The 24,466-nt window shown below is 39.2% G+C and overlaps 1 protein-coding gene across 4 annotated transcripts; it reads left to right on the plus strand.

Moving 5' to 3' along the window:
- The first annotated feature begins 1,309 nt into the window (after nt 1–1,309).
- On the plus strand, nt 1,310–13,874 carry gata5 (GATA binding protein 5). Of its 4 annotated transcripts, XM_088937299.1 has the most exons (8): nt 1,310–1,350; nt 5,333–5,477; nt 6,207–6,938; nt 9,314–9,483; nt 11,135–11,263; nt 11,637–11,724; nt 12,244–12,371; nt 12,657–13,874. In XM_088937299.1, the coding sequence occupies exons 3-8, from the start codon at nt 6,428–6,430 to the stop codon at nt 12,795–12,797; spliced, it is 1,167 nt and encodes a 388-aa protein (XP_088793425.1). In that variant the 5' UTR covers nt 1,310–1,350; nt 5,333–5,477; nt 6,207–6,427; the 3' UTR covers nt 12,798–13,874. The 4 variants fall into 4 exon arrangements, with proteins under 4 accessions (XP_088793425.1, XP_088793426.1, XP_088793424.1 ...); XM_088937300.1 differs by lacking the exons at nt 1,310–1,350; nt 5,333–5,477 and adding an exon at nt 1,940–1,961; XM_088937298.1 differs by lacking the exon at nt 1,310–1,350 and having other exon boundaries at nt 5,143–5,477.
- Nucleotides 13,875–24,466: the final 10,592 nt, after the last annotated feature.

Genomic DNA, 24,466 nt, shown 5'->3' on the forward strand with positions numbered 1-24,466 from the left:
AATTGTATAGGTAGCCGGTGAAATATGTAGGATAAGATAACTTATCGCACGGAAAAACTGATTTATATCCGGAGGAACCACACAAAACTATTCTACAAGCTGGGTTTATGAGGAAATGTCTGCTGTGTTTTTGTTCGGGGGTAGACCATAAACGGAGCCTTTTTTATCAGAAAAAATCCTGTAGTTATGAATCCTTTCCTTTATTTTTAAAATGTTTAAAAAAAACACAAACGCTTCTCTGACCGCTGGTACTCAAAACATCTTAATTGAATATAGTACCCATTAATGTGTTTGAAAAATATGCAGTATGCGTCTTTTAGATTTCTCGTAGGTATTGTAGGTATCGATAAATGGAATGTCATGTATTTGATGAATTGAATTGTACTTGATGTAAACAGATGTAGTTTGGTAACTTTTAATTAGGTATGAAGAATTTATTTCATGCCATTTGCTACACTTGTTCGACACAGATCACATCACACTTCTGCACGTAAATACGACCGCATTACCGAAGATTACTACAGTAGCAGATGAATCCCGTTCGGTACCTTTAATTTGGATTAAGAACGCATGGATGATTGTTGGAAATTATCATGTATAAAGCAGTACACACTGCCATATATGTGGTGAACTCCATCCCTAATTCACTGGAGAAGTCTCTCGTGTATTAACAGATCACAACAGGAAAGAAACGAACTCGCAGTCTGAGACAAGGGGGAATGCCCCAGCGGACGAATCCGTGCGGAAAAAATGTAGTTTTTGATTTGTTCCAGCATTTCAAGATGGATCTGTTTTCTGCAGTGTTTAGCAAATAAGGTACCCCAGCATGTTTGAGAAAATAAACGAATGCATTTAACATATAGAGCCCTTGAACGCGTTTCACGTGCTTCGTTTATGAAGAGGATCAGTTCCAATTCGAATCTGGTATCTCTCATTAAAAAATTAACATCCCGTGGATATGTGTATAAATACATTTACAGACTTTGCTGAATGATTCTGGAGATTAAAACTTTAAGTCTAGAGGTGCAGACGAGTAGCGCTTTCGTACGGAGAACCTGAAATTCTCGGGAAGATAATAAAAAAAAACAGATTTTCTTGTTTTATATTTTAAAAACACGACGAGTCAAGAGACTGTTTGATTCAGTGGTCCACTTAATCCTCGCAGCGCCAGATGCGATGTACTTCACTGGTTGTGATGTCACCGCTTTCCCCCTGAACAGCACAGGCTGGCGTTTCCCTGTTCTGGAGTTCCTCTTTTTTTTCCAACAGGATACTAGAATACGAAGTGATGCTACAGTATTCGGTAACTGATGATGATGATAAACACCAAGACGTCTATTACTATTACCGGTAAGTGGATAATCTAGACAATATCAGATGATTGATTAGCGAGTAACAGCAGTCGATAGATTTTCTTAGGTCAGTTTTTTTTTGGCCAGCGTTAGAAAAACCTACCAAGATTACCACAGATTTCGGACTCTGTTCCCACTGCCAGTGAGAAGCAGAGACAGGAATGCACTTTCTACGACACTGTAAGAAATCCTCGGACATTACATTATGAAAAAAAAACATTCTACCCCAAAATACATCAAATCCCAGAATTCCCACACCTGCCAGAACAGCTTCCAATCCTAGCCAGGGAGGAGGGAAGAAACTCTCTAGACCTGCAGCCCGGTGTGCGCTCTGTGTGATCTCCTGTCACAGCCCGAGGAACAGAGCGGGAGCCTCTCAAATAATGTTATTGGTCTAAATGTAAATGTTGACTTTTTGTTATTGCTCTGGCAGCACCGTAATTCATGGGTCATGCCAACAAAGCTCTTGAAATTTGAATTTGAAAAATGCTGCTTGCTACCTGGGTAAAATTTGTTTTCTAGAATTGAGCGTGGCCGCCACTTCGGACGTACGCTGTAAACCCAGAAAGAGGCACTGGGACCACACGCCCCTTCATGTGTGATCAGCCGGTAGTTTTCTTTTACATTTTCATATTTTAGTTTTTTTTTAAAGTGAATAAGACTAAGGAGACGGGATGGGTTGTGTATATGCTGTATATAGAGAATCACACAGATATTTAAATATTTTTTTCCCAGCGCAGTTATACTAGAAGCCCGTGTTTTTACAGCAAGAGGAAATTGATTCACCTAGGCGATAGTATAGAACAAAACATATGATATATTATATAAAACAAAATATTTATAGAAACTTCAGTTTTATTTCTTAAGCCTGGAAATGACCAGTTTCCTCATAAACCGAGTTGTTGCGGGTTTAAGTATTAACATCCACTTTTAGATCCTTTTGTTTCTATCAAAACAGTGGGCTTTAAACTTCTTATGCAACTTTTCTTCTCTTACTCGCTTAAATTATTTTCTAAGTAATTTTTAAAGTTCTACATACTGTTCCCTCACAAGTCTCAGTGCTACAGATCTGTATAAATTATTATGGAATTAGCGGAGATTTACACGGGATGTTTTTCTACATCTAGAGCTCTACTGCTCCTTGGTCGCAGAAAAAAAAAATCTTTAAAATCAACCATTTGCTAAACCAAATACTTACGGAAACAAGATTATTGTAACAGTTTTATTTCCTGTTATTTAAGCATGTACAGTAGCGTATGTTCAGGTAACTGCAGAAATACTGGAAATTTCAAAGGGAGGCTAATTACTGACCCTTGCAATTGAACTGTGCGGAATAATGTGCCAGAAACTAATATTTGGACAAGCACGATGTAATTGAATTATCTTGATTGCCCTTTTCATCCAGGCTCAACACGTTAGATTTACTAAAGCACGGAGCGGTCTTAAAAAGCAGCTCCACAGATTGTTTTAATAACAGCGATGTACTGTTTTGAACGCATGCTTTGTTTGACGAAAAGTAAGATAATCGTGTGTTCTGATTTTACAGTGCTAAATGCTGATTGGATAAATATTTCAGCACAATGCGTACTTGCCCTCTTGTTATTAAAGACATCTCTACGCATGTTTAATATGAAATCCGTTGTACAGGATAATTTATCTGTTTAACCTTTGTGGTGAGGTCAGTGTAAAAATGAAACATAAAAGTTGTGAAACACGGAGCCCAGACCCAGTCAGTGGTTTATGTAGTCTGGGATTAAATGCTGGACACCGCACCGCGCTTTTCTGCCCCCCGGTCCCGTCGCTGTGTGCGCAGAGCCACGGTGGAGCCGGGGTCGATAATAGTATATCCTCGTTTTTAAAAATCACATCTTAAAAAAGGTCAAGATTAACACGTCTCTTCAGAATATTTCATGCATGTTCTCCCGCAGATCACCAGCCGGAGTGGAGTAAAACCTACATACTGTCGAGGGCGGTTATCGCCGCGCTGAACTCGCTTTACATCTCCACTTTTAATTGATGGCTCCACACTCCATTAATTTTTATTTATTGCTTTATATATTTTTTGTTTAAAATATATATAGTTCACCTTTGCCTACCGTTTATCTTCATTTTATGTTTCTGTTTTTCTCCAACACCCAATCTCATCATGTTGTAACCTATCGAATTAGCGCATATTCTTGTAGAATAATCCGTGTGACATTTACAGATTAACATTGTTTTTTTTTATCTTGGGTAGGTAGCCACGGATTAAGTGGGAGCTGCTTGAATTTTGGTCTTATGCGCCATTACATTTTTCTGCTGGGTTGTAAATGTGCCGGTCCCCGAAATTCAAGAATAAGAAAAATGAGTGCAACTCGTTTTTGGTAAATAAATAAATGTTGCGGTTGAAGTGTTCTTGCCTTTTTACAATTTGGAGGCGCTTTTACACTTAATTGTTGTCGACAGACTTGCTTTTGATCGAAAAAGACGTAGATAATTAACTTCGAAAGGCCGAACGTCTCCATGATTAAAATGAAGCGTCTTACATTAACCTACTGGAGACACCCTGCTTCCATTGTGTTTTCCGAAGCATTATCTCTTTCTGGTAGCGATACAAAAAAAAAATCAACACCAGAGCTCGAGTTATATTAATCCTGTTATCTGCCTTATCGAGTGAAATGATTAACGTCCCCCTATATTTTTAAAAAATACAGCAAGAGTTAATTACGGTTAGTATTCTCAAAAAGAATTATTCTTCATAATTCTAGGCGATTTTAGTACCTATTTCACGCCAAAGTGTCTATAAAGATCTAGTTTGTATATTGGAGTAATTATCAGAAACTCTAATATTCTAATTAAAGGGCTGGTTGTCCTCATTGTACAGTAACAACACGATTGCGATATTGTTGGTAAAAGTTCGCTTTTTTTAAAACCCTCAAGTCCCTTAAGCTTTGAAACACTGAAAACAAGTATTTAAAATTTTAAATCTAATTTGTCTTGGTGACGTATAATATATTACTCCTATCAAAGATGAGCCCATAATAGCGACGAATCAATATACGTGACGATAATGCTTGACAAAATAGCTTCTAAAAAAGCTCACTTTCAGACAAGGGGGAAAACTCCAGTGACTCACGTATTAGTGGTATCTTAACTCTTAACATTTTATCTCCAATCAAATTGTAGTTTTGATTTTGCATCCATAAAAATTGTCATCCCATAAAGCCCAATATCGTGGCTTTGTTTTTTAAACTACCAGTTATACATCCCACTTATTATAATTAGATTATTTATCGTAACCTGACATATTTTACAGTTGAGATAAATTTGCAAATAGCGATTTTATTGGTCCTACTCGTCTTTTTTACAATGATTACATTTGATTGTAATAAAAAAAGCTATTCTCCTATCGTCACGGACCTTGGTGATTTACACCGCTTAGGATTTATTAAAAACCATAAACCGGAGACACCTGGAATTTAAAAAAGAAAAAAACCCCAGTTCAGATAAACTTATTTTTAGCCAGATATAAACATTTACTAATTAACCGGCTCGGAGACGCAGATGTAAAATGTTCGGCTATTGTATGCAAAAGAGACTGGAGGACTCTTATCAGACCATAAGACTGGTTTCAGCATATAGCTACGACACGTCTGTGAGTAACTGATCATATTAAATGTTAAGTTAAGTATTGATCCAGAGGCGATCCGGACTGCAGGTAGACTCCCACTTTCTCCGAACTCCGTGTCCTACCTAGGAGTGGTCACGTGGCCCTGCCCATACAAATAACTTGCTGTAAAGTTCCCCCAGTCACAGCGAGGCGAACGCTTATATCCGAGATAATCAGACCCAGCAGCAATTTGCAGATAGAGGTGAACCTTGTCAGCGGTTTACAAGGGACGCGCTGGCTGTTCGGATGCAGTTTTCACAACGCGAGCTTCTCTAGTTTTTTTTTATATATATTTCTATTTTTAAAAAAAAAAAACAACCTGTTTCAGCAGTATTTTCGTGGGGTTTGAAAGAAAAAGGAACCGGCGCGGTTCGCAGCTTTCCTGGAGCTTGCGTGTGAGCGGCGAGCTAGAAGTCATCTGCCTGCGTTACTGAATGAAGTTACTGACTTTATCTACCAGCACCACTTCTTATCTGGTAAGATAATGCAACGAGCGATTTTGGATGAAATCGTATTAGTCTTTTGCGAACAGTTATCAATATTGTTATGTGATTTGTATGATCTATGATTAAAAAAATGTCTGATATGGTCCGGTTATCTGTCGTTGATGAGGCTGAATGCCTTTTTTTTCTTCCCCCATGACGATATTTACAATGTGGAGGCGGGAGTTACCTTCGGATGATCGAAATTATGTATTTTTTTTATATTTATAAGTATTAAATTGTGGTCGATGGAAATTTAAAAGAGTTCAAATAGGAATACGTCGTCATTAGTATTATTAGTGCTAGGTTTTGGGGAACTTTATCGCAACATAAGTAGTGCCAATTGGACAAAACTTCGATACGAATTCCAAGATGTATCAACATTATATTTCGGCACAAGCAATATAAATTGTTCATTTCTCAATAACGTTTTCTTTGTCAATATTTCTCACGTCTCAGCTGATCTTTATATAAAAGAGGTTGTTCGAATGGTGAGGTTTTATAAAACCAGGCTACGTCTGTGTTAGTTTAAGGTATTTAGACGTCCTGCTCAATAGTCGTTCATTTACAAAAAAATCTGTTGCGCTTTGGATCTTGAAGTTGGGATCTTTGAAGTTGTTTTGATGTGTTAAGGTGTAACTCACAGGTATAAGTACTTACACTCCTCAGGGTGTTGATTGAATTTTGTCTATGGTGACCCGCCATTGTCTTGTTCTGTTGCAGGCCCTGACGAGATCATAATTACGCGAACAGTTGTTGATTGTGATTTAAATTGGAAGAGTTTTGTGCCTTGTTCAGCCAGACCACGGGGATATTCACTGAAACTGGACCGCTGCACCTGAAAACCTCGGGAGTGCTCTTGACATTTACTCCGGACTCGTACTCGACATCACTTCGTGGTTCATCAGTGAAGGGGCACCAGAAGTCCGCACCAGGCCGCTATAATGTACCAAAGCTTGGCTTTAGCTCCTAACCAACCTCCCTACGCGCACGATTCGGGAAACTACATCCACTCCTCTGCGAGTTCACCTGTGTATGTACCCACAACTCGGGTACCTTCTATGCTGCAAACCCTGCCTTACCTCCAGACTTGCGACTCCGCTCATCAGTCTCACAGCTTGGGTAGCCATCACGGTTGGCCGCAGGCTGGAACAGACACCTCGGCGTTTAACGCTGGCAACCCTCCGGGATTCACTTACTCTCACAGCCCCCCGGTCAGCGGCGGTACCGTGAGAGAAGGAGCGTATCAGAACCCTTTAGTGATCAGTAACGGCAGCCGGGCGGAACAGTACGGAAACGCCTTGGTGCGCTCGGTCAATGGATCCTACTCTAGTCCGTACCCTACCTACATGAGCCCGGAGATGGCGTCCTCCTGGTCACCTGGACACTTCGAAAGCAGCATGATCAGCCTGCAGAGCAGGCAAGCGGGTCTGTCGGGAAGAAGGTCCAGCCTAGGTATGTATCCGATGAGGTTTCAGAATTTCTCAGGGTGTAACGTAACGAAGAGACGTATTACACAGAATTCAAAAGAGATCTGTACAGTATCATCCATATTTGCATTGACTTGAACCGCTGAGATTAATAGCTAAAGGGAGGCTGCAGTTCCAACTAACTGGGCCCCATTTTAGGCCTGTAGCGGAGAGCTCAGGCAGATGTTTTCTTTACCGAAAATCGCCAGTGACTTTTTACTGGGGCATTATTAATTGCCCGATCTCGAGTCCTCTTGTGCCAGCCGCCTTCAACAGCACGACTTTTCAAACCCGCATTTATCAGAATTACCCTCTGGTGTAATTACGGCCAGTGGCTTTACAGTGCATGTTATACCCAATTTATCCAAATCGCAAAATAATAGCTTCCATAGTTTCTTAACCTTTTTAAGTCTTATGTCGTAAAAGTCGATTTCCTTCTCTTTTTACTCAGTCTGATAAGTTGTCTCTAAATAAATACTGTCATTATTTTTTTTAAAGGTGTCACATAGAGGTTAATGGCGGTTAGTCGCTAGCTCATCGCGCTTTCACGATTGTTACTATGATTTTATTGACCGTATAATTACCATCTTCTTCCTGACCACTGCGTTTGAATCATTTAGTTGGTTTGTAGCTGTTGAGATTAATTCTGAACAATCTGGCTACTTTTTATTCTCGTTAACATTAAGTCGAATTTTAGACGTTCCTTTCACGTTGCGAGAAAAAAAAAACTATTCCTCGGCCACGTTTTAGTCACAGTCATACGGTTGCCAACCACAGAAATATGAAAAGCTAACATAAATTAGACCAAAATCAGCTGTGGAGTGTTGGGTCTTTATTTTGTCCGCCATTCACCAAGTGAATATGGAAATATCCAGTGGGCTTTTTACAGGAGTGTGTGTTTCGACATCTTTGTTTGAAGGTGATCGCACTTGTAAAGCGGAGAGCCCTTTCAAGTCATTTATTGGGGCAAATTGGTTTATATTGGAACAGACTCGTGGTCTCCTAAATTCACGTCGCCTAAACAATTCCTAAATAACATCAGTCGTCTGGCCTCTCATCAAAAGACGGCGGAATTCAATCAACATTTGAGCATGAAATCTCATTACTTTCTAATCCACAATATCGAAATTACAGACCTACCTACAGCATACCTGTTTTGGCACCGTAATTGAAATGCTAATTTAATTTGAACGGCTGTTTTTACCATAAGTGAATTCTGGGCGAATAACTCTTTGTGCTGTTAAAATGAACCATTATCACCCTTTACAGCTCTTTAAATAGTTAAGTGTAATTTAATTTTAAAAGTACAAGGTAAAGGGTTAAACAGCTTTTGGGAAATACATCTTATTGTCATTAAAATCCAAGACAGTTCGAATAAACATGAAATATACACCAAGGTAAATAATAAAGTGCATCGTTAACTGTGAATATACAGTAGCTATAAAACAATACCATTGCGGGTATAAATAACCACGAGCAGGAGCATTTTACATCTTAATCTTCATCTGTAAAACTCTTTATTATTAATTTTAGCCATAGGGTAATATTTTAACCGTCGTAACATTAGTGCAACGTCTAAGGAATACACCACGAGACTACCACAGACTATCGCAAAGATTTCTAAATTGTACAGACTATATGAACCATCGGCGAACACCATTTTCTTCAAGTCATCAGTTCTCAATTTTCTTGACATCCGCAAAAAAAATTTTCGTTCGCGAAGTCACTAGTTTCATTTTATATCCGTGTGACTAAAAGAACGGTTTTTAAAATGCAACCAATATTCTGTCAGTGCCAAATAATATATTTTATTTCTATTATTATTTTATTTTTTACTGCCAGTCCAATTATTTTCACCATTATTCGTTCCAATTTGTGTGTTTTTATGCCCTTCTATATTATTAAACAAGTCACCTCTATATCGGCGTTTTCTAATGAACAACCCTGTCGTTCGGGTCCTATATTATACTATTGCACTTGTAATTTCTAAAGCACAAGTAAGTTGTCATTTCTGCAAATAACATGTTGTTTACATCCTTATTTCCGTGCTGACAGAAGAAAATTAGATTTTTCTACCCAGTTTATTTTACATATCGGCAATGTACACTTTTCGTAAACTGGTTTTGTAGATCTTGATTAAATGGGCAGACGATGCCGATTTTGTCCGCGCCGGTGTGGTTATGATTATTTAATTAAAGGGAAACAATAGCGAGTGCTCTTCTCACAAATAAACTTAATCTTGCAATTTTTTCCTTCAGCTTGACTCTTCACTTTTTCTTGTGCTCAGCATTACAAACCCAGAGTAATAGGTCCGGCGGTATTGAATGACGAATGAACAGCTGTTTTGTGGTTTTGTTTCAGAGCTGTTGGAAGAGTACCCGGGCGAGGGGAGAGAGTGTGTGAACTGCGGTTCCATTTCGACTCCTCTGTGGAGGAGAGATGGCACAGGACACTATCTGTGTAACGCCTGCGGACTCTACCATAAGATGAACGGTATCAACAGACCCCTCATTAAACCACAGAAACGACTAGTAAGTTGCGTTTTTTGTCGGACGCAGACATTTCCCTCTATTACAATGAACGACAAATAGTTTGAAGTTTGGATAATTTAAGAAATCGATACTTTTAGAATAATAGACCTATGAAACTCATAAGCCGGAGATTCTAATTCTTATGAATTCGATTTCTTAACATTTCGTTGGTCTGCTCTTAACGATAAAATGTTCTGCAATATTCCACAATACGGTGAGCTCATTTGCGCTATACCTTTCATTATGAACAAGAATTGCAATAAAAGTGTTGCGTAGGCGAGGCAAATTCGGTTTGTCTTTATTTTCGGAGAAAACTTTAAATTTATAACAGGAAATATGTACATAAAAGTATTTTGGCTTCAGACGTTTCTAATGAGCCTTGGATACACAAGCCTATATTTCATACGTTTCTAATGAGCCTTGGATAGTCTTGTTGAATACACAAATTAGGCGTGTTAAGGGATGGAGGAAAACCTCATACACAATACAAGGTCAACAACTTCCTTGAGAAGGTCAAGTTTGCAATTGGAGTTATTCAGGGACCTCTTTCCCAGGAATAAACTACTTGAGAACCAGCGATAAATAATTTCAGTTTTCGGCCTTCAGAGATTGTGGCCTTGGTTACTTGTTTTTGGTGAGACTGTAAAATGAAAAAAGAAAACAATGTGCTGTTCTCCTTTTCTTCTCTTTGGGATGTCTTCTAGTGGCAGTGCAGCAGCCAATTATATTCTTGTTTTAGAGACAGTATTTTGCATCTTAGTTTGTAATTTAAACCACATAGCTCTTGGAATTCAGTAGTTATCACAATGTAGTACACCTGTAGTACTTTTGTGCTCTGCGGACTCTGTGGAGCTTGTATTGGTTAAATAAGGTAAATATAATTAATTGTAAAGGTTGGTTTTTAAAAGGAGGGTGGGTGGGCTGGCAGTTATTGACCTTGGGCAATGAGAATGCGCAAGATGACATTTAATGTTTAATGAGCTTTATGTGTAAGTTGTGATCTTGTGTTTTAGAAATACATTTAGCTGAGAACATAGGCTTTGTAATCGCAAAAAAATACTGGAATGGTTGACAGAACAGGGATTAAGTGTAAGGGTGAAAACGCTTATTTGTCTAATGGCAATAAGAACAAAAGTCTTACAAATTATCAATACAAGACACATGTATCATTGTTTTTGTGGTATTGTTTTACACATCAGAGCTTGTGTAGATTGTTAAATGTCATGAAGTAATGATAGGGCACATTGTCTGGCTGATATACAGCCCAGGTAGAAGAATGATTTGGGTGTCGTAAAGGTGCGCAGGCGATGAGGGCGGCATTTTTATTTCCTCAGAACTAAGGCACGTTTCCCTCTCACTCTCAGTCGGTGCATCACAGTTGTCAGAGGGTGTTCTTTAATTTGGTCATTTTGTTTCGTTTAAGGGTTGCGAGTTAACTTTGCTTCTGCTTCTCAAAAAGTCCTGCGAAAACAAAATCCTTACAACACCCACTCTGCTCGCTGTTTCGCGTTTATGGACCCGGTTTCCTCCTTTCCTTCTGTTTTGGGATTTTGAACTCCTGCTGAGCTTTCAGGACAACTCTTGTTTTTCCACGAGAAGCGGTGTTCGTGCACGAGTGGTCGCTGACCGGCTGTCTGTCCCCTGTCTCCAGCAGACCTCCTCCAGACGAGCTGGCCTGTGCTGCACCAACTGCCACACAACCACCACCACCCTGTGGAGGAGGAACGCTGAGGGCGAGCCCGTGTGCAATGCCTGTGGCCTCTACATGAAGCTGCATGGGGTACGTCTGCGTTAGTGCTGCATGCTTGCCTTTGACAGGGTGTTAGGACATCGCTGCTGTCTTATAATCCACACTGTTGAGGTTCTTGCTCAGGCTTTGATTTTTAAAATTCCTTTAAATAAAAGCTCAGATACTCCGGGCACAGCATAAGAAAAGAAAGACAAACCAATGCATGCTTTGTTGACCAGTGCATGGCATTTAGGACTGTTGAAATCCCACGTTTGTTTACCCGTACCAGCGCGTGATGGTTCAGTCCAGGGCTCTTATTGTAACAGAGCAGTTACATGGATACCCCTGTGAGCCACCTTGCGGGAGAAGTTGGACGGAACGATAGAAACGTGCAGTCGGGTCTAACTGTAGGGTCTTGTTTCAGGTTCCAAGACCACTGGCTATGAAGAAAGAAAGCATCCAAACCAGGAAAAGAAAACCAAAGAATGTGAACAAATCCAAAAGTTCATCAGGTACATGGCGTTCTTATTTTCTGTTTTGGAACAATAGGCAATCCCAACCGTGCACAGCAAAACTGGGGTGTTACTATGTGGCTTTGCGATCTTTCATTCTTTAATGTACACATCTCATAGTGGAGCAGGGCTGGAGTAGGGATAGGGGACCCGAACCAGCCATTCAGATAATGTGCTGAATATTAATCTTGTGTTAGCTCTCAACAGCTCAAATTCACATCAGTTCTTCAATTAACCATTCTGATAAGAACAGGGCACCATTCAGCATCTCTTACAATTTTTATGTAAAGCTGTTTCTTCTCACGTCATTCTGAAATGTATCTATATAGCTTATTTCTACAAATCTACTGCAAAGCCTTATGAAAATGCAAGAGATTGTTATATATAGGTAGTATTACAGATATTTGTATGATTACTACAACTACATGACTAACTTGTCACATATGTATGATAACATAACAATGTGATTATAAGAGGTTTGTGTTGCTCTGTTAATTTACACCTTTGCGTGTGATTTAGGTTCCTCGGCCTCTGGTACCAACTCGCCTTCCTCCTTCACCCTCAGTGAAAATGCCTCCACCATAAAGAGCGAGCCTGGCACAGCCCCCTCTCCTTTCGCTGGCCAGACTGTGGTGTCTGCAACTCAGGTAAAGATGTGAAAACTGCTGTTTTGCCTGACGTTTAGCCAAACCGTGTTTTTGGTCCCCCAGGAAGAGTGGATGTTTTTTAGTTCACTCCTACACAGTGGATCTGTGCTCACAGCATTTTTTCATTCCTAAACGCATTAGAAATATACACTAGACTCTGTCTGTGGCCTCACTATGTACACAAGAAAGTGTTGTGCTAATAGTTCTATGGATTTATAAAACGTAATGCAAATTCTTGTATTTTATTCAGTACTAAGATCTTTAAAAAACAATCTCATTTCTCAGGCTTCATCTCAACTGGAGAATCTTAACTCTGGACATCCAGAAGTTAAATATGAGGATTATCACTTCCCTTCAACATCCATAGCTCAACAGAATGGACTTTCTGTGCGGCAAGACTCCTGGTGTGCTTTGACATTGGCGTGAACGTTGGGCTCTGAGCTTTAGCTTCTATTTTCAAGACCAGCTAGGATCCTGAGACACAAGAACTACCTAAAGACTTTTTTTCTGAAGAGGGGATGAGGAGCTTTTCAGCATTAATATCATGATCACATGTAACTCGGAACACATTACTGTTGGTTATCAATGCTTATTTTTATACGATCTCTGTGTGGTACTTGGTTTCTCCAGGGGTCAAAAGCTCAACAAGCCATTTTAGTGGAATTGTGACTGTAAATATTTCTTGACCTCTTGCGACTTGATTCCTTTTTTTAGTGTAAATTTGTTTTTTGAAGGAAAGGATGTACTTTCTTGTGTACACTATATGTCGCAGGATAATGGCATGTTTCAACGAGCTGGCGAATCAGGGAGTGACGATATAAGGAGTAGCCAATAAGAATCTAGCTCAAGTGGCCAGAGCGCAAGAGGAAAAAAATACTAGCAAAAGGAGAATATGCAAGCTCTGCACAGACAGGCGCCCCAGCTCAGCTCAGAACAGAACCCAGACCCCAAATGTTTTGGGGGCAGCAGTGCTACCCACCACTTCACCACACTACTTGGGATTCATTAAAATAAGGACATTCATAATGTATAGAAATTGATGCTTTGTATTCTGTAATAAAATGCATGATGGGTCACAGAGGACAAAAACAAGAGTGAGAAGAATGGATGAAAGGCTTCCAGTGATTTTTACAGTACATCTGTATGACAATCTAAAGTGCAATGACTTTCACTTTTCAAGAATAGACGAAAAGGGGACACTATTAATAATTTTAAATTGTTTTGAAATAACCTAATTTTATTTGTCATCTTTATAAGTTGTAAGTGTATGAGGGGAGTTATAATTTTAATTTTATTTTGTGGCTTTTAAGACAATGCAAAGAAAAATGATTTCAGCTCTGGACTTGAATGGTTTTGGCCTGGCCATTTTTTCTTTGTTATAATACTTTTCAAATTATATTTGGAATATTGTGGATTTTGTTCATGAAAAAATGAAGGTAAAAACTATTGTTGAGGGAGGGGAAGAGAAACTGTCCTTTCTAATAATAAAAAAAGCAAAAGTACTTTGCATTGCCTGTTATTCTTCATTGATTTAGGTTTGGTGAATCAAATATAATTCTCGAGGTCTAAGATGCATTTTGCAATGCATGGGATAACAGTATTGAATTCAAATTTAGTTTCATTGTGTGGGTATATATAAATGTTCACACCTGAAGAAGGCTCCACGGCCGAAACGTTGTGTTTCTTTCTTCTCTTTTCAGCATGGAATAAACCTATTGTTCCTATATATATATAAATGTGCTTAGATGTATCCCAGTGTTTATATATAATGTTTTCTCTATATGTAATGGGGATCTTATCCTGAATTAAGCTCTGTGTACTTTGTCCCTACCAAACAAAACAAAAGGCCCTTTGGTGCAAAATGAGTTTGTAAAACCACTACATTTAAGGAATATTTTAATGAGTGCATAGAAAAGGGCTGTTTTATACTGTGCTGAGTTATTGGGTTTATATCTAGCAAAGACTACCGGAGTGTTGTGGAAATACGCTGTAGTGTGACCGAAGAGGACAGGTCTGAAGCCTGTTATCTGCTCAGCCATGTTTACTTGTCGGCATATTTTGCATTCGGCGGATAAAGAGGTTCGGGAGCAGTTGGAGAGTTTAGATGTCAGATGAAAAAAGTTGGGGATCTTGGCCTGCAGATGGCTAGCACTCTGCCCAAGGTGTGGGCCAGGTTCAGCTTTGCCTCACCACAAGCCTCTAAAACTAACGCAGTGCCTGACAAAAACCCAGTCAGCATTTCTCTCCTTTTTATGCATGGTGTGTCTAAAATTGTTGTGATTTTGCTTCTCGTAAGCCCTTTAAAGCCTACGAACCCTTTTCTAGTGCATAACCCGGGCACTGTTTGGTGTTGACTGTATGCCAACCAAAAGCATGCACACTTTTTCAGCACTTTCATACAAGCAACACAAAATAATTTAGCCCAGGTACAGAGTTAATGAATTTTATGCAGCCATTTTAAGAAGTGTGTGGTCGTCACATTGTCTTTGCATTCGAAGTTTTGATGCCTTGTAGCTCGTAAGACTATGGATATGCTTATGTCTTGGTTCAAATCTCTTAAAGTTCTGTTCTGTTTAATAGAGGAAGAAGTAATAGTTTTCCTACCCGGTGTGGAAGGAATGCTATGGACTTTCATTCCTTTGGTATTCTGGGCTACAGTCACTGAAGTAACGCCCTGAAGTTTTGGATTTTTGGAAGTTAAAGCAAAAACTTCTTGTACTATAGACTGTATTCACAATTGGCTCTGAGGCAGAGGAAGAACTCTGGCCAGTGTCTATCTTGATTCACTGAAAATGCTCCCATTCCTCTCTCTTTGAAACCCTACAGTATGTCAGAGCGCATTGGCTCTTTTTCTCACTGGAGAGGCTTTCAAATCCTGAAAGTCACGATTAAGGAAGCAGTGTGGAATAAAATCGGAAATAAAAGGCTGTGGGTCCAAATATTCTGCGAGTCACTGCTGGTGTTCCCTCAAGTATGGTACCTCACTCAGATTGCTATAGGACAATGCCCTTCTCTCTAAATGGGTACAATTGCAAGTTGCATTGGGTGGAAGTGTCAGCCTGTAAAACTAATAATCTAATATACAATGATCACATATAATCATAATGGATGCAATAATACACCCAATCAGCCTCTAGCAGCTTTATCCATGGGTGCAAGGCAGGAGACACTCCGGATGGGACAGAATAAGAATCCTTCTTCGAAAGCTCTTTATTCAGGTAAGGCAAGGTAGAACTCTAACCCTGCACAGGAAGCCAGTCTAAGGCAGCATTCGTAATTTAACTGAATGTAAATCCCATTGAAGTTTCAGGTTGTTGTCGAGTGAGGACACAGAAAGCTCAGGATAAATCTAGAAGCTGGGGGTCCGGAAGGGAAGGCAGAAGAGGTGTTTTGAGTCTTTTTTTTTTCCCTGTCTCCATTGCCACTGTAACCAAAGGTTAAACAACAAGGTTTTAGTCCTGCAGCAGCAGGTCAGCAGGTATATGTGCTGCTTATGGCAGGTGTCAGCAGAAATCACAGGGGGCACGACAGAGCTGGGGCTTCTCCTTCATTTGTTTCGTTTTTGTGTTGCTCAGCCCTGTTACCGTGAGAGAGAAATTACTCATGGCTCTCAACGTGTCTGTCAGCTCAGGCTCCAGGAATGCTGCGGCAATAAATCGGGTAAAGGCCAACTTTATCATTCAGAAAGGCAGAGCTAATAAATTAATTCAGCAAATCTGACTTTGATCGCACTGTTGGAGCATTTCTGTTTGTGACAGCCGAAAATGGATGGAAAAGGCCCAAGCAAAGCAAGTGACACATGTACAGCTCACAGACGGCTCTGAATTCCTTGTTTGCTTTTCATGTGAAGTTTTTTTTTCTTTTGGGGAAGATATACAGTAGCTCCCAAACCAGCTTATGCAAACTATAAGCCAAATGCCAACACAGACAACCGAGGCACACATCTCAGGAGCGCTAGGTGTTATGTGAAAACAAGTTGATTCAATTTGTCAGAAACAGTTGATTAAGACAAATAATTTGGGACAATTTCGGCCATGCAGCTGTGGATAGGGTTCTTTCTGGTCTGGTAACTGGAAGACAGTAGTTTCAAATCCCAGGTTGTGTGCCTATGAATGAAGTGTGGAATGCAGTAAAAATGATGTTACTTTGTGAAGATAGTGTGTATAACTGTTTTAAGGAAGCAAAATCGTCAATTTGGGCGCAATACATAACTGTGATTGGGTGGTTTTTATACCAGTGGGCTTATTTGTGAGTGACATCATAAAAATCTTTGTAAGGATCATTTATAATCGTACCACAAATTTTCAGTCATAATACACAAACTCTGGCCAACAGTTCCATAACCTAAATACACAAACTATGGCTGACAGTGCCTTAGTTTGCGTATTAAGTTAATGATTGTATGCAGGCTTCAATCCCCTACTCCAGTGAAGTAGTTAAACACCATTGTTCTTGTGCAAGCATCACTTTCAGAGACTTCATTTCAAATGCTAAACACCTTTACCAAGACCATCTAAGGCAGGTTCTGTTTACATACACATTTGCATTGAATTGTCTGAGACCTAAGTGGATTGATACAGTGTAATCTTTTGTAAAGCACACATGCTTTCATGTTTGAAGTGGTTCACAAAGAACTAAATCAGTCTACGGGGTTTGCTGTGGCAGAATATAGCAGGACCTTAAACGGAAAAAAAATCTAACTATTTGGAATATTATTTAAATTAAAATAATCTCAAAGAAAAGAAAAAAGGTCCTACTAGAGAGAGAATAGAAAGAATGGAGTGATTGAGCAAGGTTAGTTTCAGGGACAGGCTTTCTGTAAGCACACAGCAAGAAGACAGTACAAGCACAGCTTGTGAAATTACATTGCAGCTTGCTCTGCTTTAACATAGAAATCATGTCCAGAAAACTGCAAGGAGAATGAGCTGGTTAAAATAATACAAATTAAATGAGGAAAATTCAAATGAAACAAGTGTCTTGTTTCCATGATTAATGTCTGCCTTTCCTTTATGGAAGTCACCTTTTCCTCTCCTTTCCAAAACCTGGTCTGCCTCTTTAGGTTCTTGGTTTCCTACAGGTTTTGCTGTTGATAGATTTAATACCATTCTGTAATAAAAAAACATCATCATAATATAAAAAAACAACCTGCAACATTTCGAGGCAATGTAGAGGATTTCAAGTTTTCCTGGTCAGGGGTTATAGAAATAGAACTATTTTCCTGGGTCGTGCTCTTTGCGGTAATAACTTATACACTTGTATTCTTTATCTTCTGCAGCAAACAGGATATTGTTTTTGAGTTTTAAAACGAGATGGCTGTCCCGTCTAAAATATAGACGTGTTTTTCCGTGTAATCCCAAAGGTGCAATCTATTTCTGGGTTCTGGCATTCTGTCAGCAAGTACTAGGTAGAAGTAACTTGCAAAACAAGAGTACCCCCCCCTCCCTCCCCTCTCCGATACTACTACACTTTCTCTAGCCTGTGTGGTTTAAACAGCAGAAACGTAAAGTTGATAATGGTTTACAATTTTATTATTATTATTATTTTACAATTATTTTATTGTTATTTTACCATTTTCATTTTAATTGTTGCTGTAAAACACACAGAAAGACACAGAGCAAGCCTATATTGCCCTGCCTCAAGACAAGCAACCTATCTGACTTGCAGAAAAGAGTCCAGTCTCAAAAACGCAGCAATGGAGCTTACTATCATGAGCGATTTCTAATACTATATTCATTCTTTAAGAGAATCGTGGTACTATTTCACCTTCGTGTTAAGTATACCAGCAAGTTTACTAGCCATTTCCCCTCCAGGGATGTTAAAAAATCTTGGATATGAAGATCAATTATAATTGCACCATAATTTTGCATCAGATGGGTCAATACAAGATAATATGCAAAAAGAGGGTCTGTTTATACAATTAGTATAATACTAATGGTCAATACAATATTCACAGAAGTAATTTTATTTGTTTCGAACATCAATACAATCTTTCTATAAAGAATATAAATTTTTCATAATCGTTTCGTAGCGGATGACGGTATAACATCATAACATAAAAATGCTACTAACTGTTCCATGGCAACACAACATATCTGTGTATAATGGTCTGGAAGATATTTACTTAGAATACACACAAAGACTGCTTGTACTGCCTTAGTGTAAAACAAATAAAACATTTTGGCCAGAGTCCTTGTACTTCTAACATTATCCCATTACATAATGTCTAGTAATACAAAAAGCATGTCAACTTCCTTACTTTGATGTAATCAAACACTAAGTTTCAAATTATTCTAGAAGTACTTTTCAAAATTACTCAAAGACTAAGGAAATATAAAACAATATTCATCCTTCATCTCTGTTAGAAGAGTTGGTGGGTGATATTTTCTTTACTGGGATATAACAGTTTGACAAAACAATATAGTCACCTAGTTTAGGACCAAGATTTTCCGGTATGGAACTGTATTTTTGTTCTTAATGCCAAAGAACAGAAATATATTTAAGAAAAACTCACAAATGGTTTGGCTACATGTCGGCTACATGGTTTGCCTGGTAGTTGAGTGAAATGTAGTGATCTCAGCAACGTGCTGCTGTCCTGAACGCTGTACCAAAAAACGTGCAGCATGTTGTCTCCTCCCTGTCTTTATTAAATCTGTCTTGATAAATGTTGATGTTGCTAAATATTTAGGGAAGCCTAACTTTGAGGATGTTGTCTCTCCGTTCTCAAAGGGTTAAATCAGGCCTCAGTAAATCTAAATCTATAACCTGACGCTGGACAATAGTTGCTAAAAATACTCTGTCTGACAAAGGAGCCTGCCAGTTAGTATAAATAGAAAATGTGGATAACTGTGGTATTTCTTCTCTTAAATCTGATTCACCTATGTGTCATTTGGGTGTGTGAGTTTATAACATCTAAAACCATACACATTTGCTCAAAATTGGAAAATGTAATGTGTGAGAAAATTTGAAACTTTAATGTTTATTCATTTTAATTTATATGTTGACTAACATCAGTTTACAAGTTTACATGTGACTTAGCTCGTACTGTATTTACAACATCAGTTGTCACTGAAGTCTTTGTCTTTCTTTTCTCTCATACTATCTCAAAGTAAGTAAGACTACTGGAGCTGTCTTATTTTAATAAGAACTGTGACGTTGAGCTTAATGTTTAAAACTGTCTGGAGCGACACAGGGCTGGCTAGCCTCTGGTTAAATTGTCATCCAGATAACGCAGCAGATTATCAGATTCAATTAAAGAGCTAATGGAGCTTTGCAACAAGCCTGCCTATTATCATGTGACAAGAGACACTGAGACTGGCCGCCTCTCTGTCAGAGTCTAGAGTGCGTCAGGCCTGCGGTGACTGTTTGATTGTTTGGCACCTTACTGCTTAAAACAACAAAGAAGTTCAGACGCCACGGGCTTTAATCTGAAAACATGAGGGACGAGCTCACACATGCAGCAAAGTTAGCGACGTACAGACTTTTGAATTTGTACACCACGGATATAAAATTTGGAAAAATATTTTTTTGGGGGAGGGGTTTGGTTCCATGAGTTAAACAGTGGTGAATCGCAAAATCTGAGTTTTACTTTTAAGGCATGTTCTGACACACAAAAGCCATAAGCTCAAAGAACTAACAGCCTTGTCATCCAACCCGCCTGGAGAGCCGAAAGTCAGTCGTTCACTTAAGCCTTGGTGAAATTATCATCATTCATTTTTGCATGGATGCTTTTGTCCAAAAGAACGTCCTTTTGTCTCATTTCTATAGCTGGACATTTTAGTGCCTAAAGCAATTTGCTCAAGGAGGCAAAAGCAGTGTGCCACCTGGGTTTAGATCCCAGAACCTACCAGGTTCAAGTCCAGAGCAAGAACCACTTTTATTTCCCACTTGCTAATCTCGCACACATTGGGCGTCGACGGAATCGAAATGGCTACACTTCCTGCCAACTATTTCTCCACAGCACACACAGTGCACATATCATTGTGTTAGGTCACACAGATCAGGTGCTTTACTCCGAGCTCTGATGAATGCACAGCGCTCTGCAGCGGAGGAGTGAAAACAGTGGTCATGTTGATAATTCATCGTGACTAATAGAATTCCTTTTCTAAGTAATGTGCACACCCTGGGATGGTAAACATGCACAGTTTTATTTGAAATGTCTTATCTTAATAAGTGCAAAAACAGTGGTCTGGCACTTGTGGCCATACAGTGACTATGCCATCAGTGTCCCTAGACACTTCAGGGTACAAATGTGAGATAGGAAACATGATGTATTACGATAAGTCCTTTTAAGAATGAGAAATTGACAGCTCCATTTTTATTCTGCCTCTTGCTTCTTATCTGCACTGCAGAGTCATTCACCTTATTTGAGTTCCAGTCTCAGTCTGGGCTTCAAACTCAAGGTGTTTCTTGCTTTACAAGATCTTTCAAGGGAGATGCACATTCTAGCTCCTGAAGTCTTTTATGGACGCTATGAGGATAAAGTACAGAGCAAGTTGGTGAATATTCTTTGCCCACTGATGTTGTGGACCTAGAATAAGCTTGGCTTAACATAAACTGAAATTAGAAAAGAGTCTTTTACAAGGAAGTGTGACTGCTCACGGTTTCACTGTTTCAAACCTGAATTTCTATGTGCTTCCATAATTAATGGTGAGATTATTAATATACTTATTCCCAGTTCCCACAGCAAGATCAGGTCTCAAAAACCAAATAACTTCATACGCTCACACACCAAACATATTTTACTCACACAAATGTATGATTGTACAATTTCAACGGAATGCTTTTGATTCAGAGGATGTAAAACAAAAGAAAAAATGAAAATTGAGAAGAGACTCATAATAAAAGTCCAGAACAGATTCAGGTGGCAGATTGTATCCTTGTGATCTTCAAACGCTTTCTTGAATAACAAATTCACGCCATCACTGAACCGCTAAAGTTTTCAACCTACAAAATAAGAGAAAGTTGTTATGTTGTGAAACCTTTTTTTTAACATTTGGATAAGACATAAATCTCAAAGAGGAAAAAGTGTTGTTTTACCCTTAAAAAATAGAGCTGCCAAAGAGCACAAATTAAAGAATTAACCATGTTTATAGGAATGAAGCAATCTGGCTAAATAAAGATTCCCCTTAATTTAATTTCCAGATGAGAAATTTCTCACTTTTCTGATTGATCTGCTGCATACTGTGGCTGCTGGCTTACAATCACAGCCACTTGTGACCCAGGTGGGAGCTGCACCTCGCTGCTGAGTGACCTGGGTCCCCTCCTTTATGTGAAGTCCTTTGGGATCCTGTGGTATGAAAAGCTCTATGTACTGTACATGCAAGGAATTATGGAGGTTTGTGCTGCAAGGTGCCACTGCAAAGGTAATGAGCAAGATATCCATCTTTCCCTGAAGCTTATTGTTATATAATACATCCATAAAAGTAACAAATGAAATATCAGCTTTTCTGAGGAATAAATAAGTTGTTTAATGGAGCAAAGATGTTGCATGTGCAAATAGCTTGCCTGTCAAAGGTCAAGAGGGTTTCAGAGCTCTGAGCAAAGGTTCCCTTACAACCAGCCGTACAATAAACCAAAGTACGTCTCCAGGCAATGTGCACTGCAGGGCATTCAATATCAATAATAGGAAACCAGTGTGCTCCTATGTTAACATATTAGACAAGAGTTTATTTTTATGACATTTAAAAGGCTCCATAATCTAGAAGCAATGACAGTCCATAAATATCAGTGTTTTGGTTATAGCGCTGTAAATGGTAATATAGGAGGAGGTAAACATTAATTCTCTTGGCTTCAGACACAGCGCACTTTGTGGCTCAGTGAGTCAACAGGCTGAGATGGGTGCCAAAGTCCTTGCATGGGGGCACCTCCTGTTGTAAAGAGAGATGGACTGGCAGCCACATGCCAGCCTTTCTCCCACACAAAAATTGCCACTCTGTTTCCCTGAACCTTGGAATTGCTCGTGGCAGCTAAATAAGTGCATGTTTGCTTCACAGAAGCCTGGAAGAATCTGGAGGTATGTGAAGGAAAGCCCACCTGGTACGGCTTTCTGACATACAGTATATGATGTTAGTCAGCACTGGGCTCACCCAGATGACAGGGACCTACCTTCTGAGATCATCTGCACAAATTACACTGGCAGTCTGTATTCCAAAAGGAATATAAACATGATTAAAAACATTATGGTCATTATTAATATTAAGGAAATAGCAGTACTTCACACAATTCATACAGATAAGATCTGTTAATATATAATAATGCACAGCAAAAAGCTCAAAACATGATAACGTTAAAAAAACTAAGTAGTTAGTCCCTTTTAACTTTAAATTTGTGGTTGGTGATGTTCCATATTCTGTCAAATATCTTACTTTGTCTCAAAAAAAGGAATTATATTGTTTTTGCATTTGGAAAGCACAGACCTAGATAAAAGGAGCTCTTGGCGCGCGTTGAATGATACATATTTAACAAAGGCTTTTTGTACTCATTCTGTTGCACATGAGGGTATAATCTGAATGAGGAGCGCTAACCTAAACTGTTTCTACATTCATGACAATTTTTGTTTTCCAATGCACATCCTAGCACAGGGAATCCAATTTCTGGAGATACAACCTGCTGAAAAAAAAATGCAGCAAAAATGACAAAATGAAAAACTTTGGAAGTTCTTGCCCGTGTAAATTTGGAAGCATAACTTTAGAAAGCATGCAAATGGATTCAAACAACAGGCTACAGTGCTGTAATCCCAGATTAATGAACACAGCACTTACATGGTTCGAACTCCATATGTTGACCTTGGATGGCAATACACAACTGACCTCAGTAAAGTCAATAGTCCTAGAAAATGTTTTACCATTTTCCTTGACCCTTGCAGAAGATTTCCTGTTGAAAATGATTTATTACAGGGTTATTATTAGGGATTGCTCGCACATTCCAGACTGTCCGTTATTTTTTCCTTCTTGTGGAGAACGAAAACGAAGAAAGACACAAACAGGACAGAGCTGATTAAAAGCTGGCACCTTAAACATGCTTCACAGCTTCCCACCATCCAGAATATGCTGTCTCCTTTGGAAAAGGGAAGTAGTCTGGGGAATGCTACAACAGAACACCTAAAAATTCAATGGGAGAGTATTATGGAGCTGAGGAAAGTTAGTATAAGTGGATTATACAGATATTTAATTTAAACACATATTTTACACAATGTTCTAAACTAGATATGTACCAGGATTGGAAATCACTGTAGGATAAATGAAAATTAATTGGTTTTATATACAGCTTTGTTTTTCTGATTATCACTTTCCAACATTGCCTGAAGTTCTTCAATACGAGTTAGTTTCTCAATACAATCCGCCTCTAGGAAGTATCCACCCGGAGTACAAAAGGGGCAATAGGAATGATTAAGTATGCTAAATTCAAATAGTGGATTGCATTTAGTGGTTTTCCACGATTACAACTGCTGACTGTGAAATAATGAATCGTTTATTCCCTTTGTCGATAATTCAGACACCACTTTATGTATCAAAACACAGGAGCAAATTTGGCATTTAGACCCAGCCAGTTCTGTATCATTTCCAGGAAAAGCAAGGGCACTCCCTTTAAAAGGTATATGAAGGAATGGCTCCAAAAATAATCTTTTTATTAATTAGGTAATTGCCTACTGTTTTTTTTGTTACCTTCAGGAATAGACATAGGGGAGGAGAGAGGTCTTTATTTAGCTGTCATCATGTTTGCTGTGCCAGTGTCTGCGGCAAGGCCTCCCTCTCTCCCCCCCAAAGCCATCCATCTTCACAGCTGACGGGGGTTCCTGCCCGCCTGGCTGTCCAGGAAGACACCGTGGAGCCAAGTCCCCAGAGGTCAAGTGCAGGTTGCCAATCTCGGTTGCACCCAGCCTGCCCACTCCTCCTGCCCCGCGTCCACCTCTGGGGGTGGGGGACAACAGCAGGGTAACGTTCATGAATGGTTCAATAACGAAACAAGCTTTTAACGAACAGCTAGCTTCTGCCAGTCATTTATTTCACGTGCGCTCACCTCACTTTTTACACTGTTTTGTCATAATAGTGCCGTTAACCATCCTGGGATGCCGCACACTACTATCTATCACTACA

This window comes from Atractosteus spatula, chromosome 19, assembly GCF_055471065.1.
Source record: "Atractosteus spatula isolate fAtrSpa1 chromosome 19, fAtrSpa1.hap1, whole genome shotgun sequence".
NCBI classification, from domain to species: domain Eukaryota; kingdom Metazoa; phylum Chordata; class Actinopteri; order Semionotiformes; family Lepisosteidae; genus Atractosteus; species Atractosteus spatula.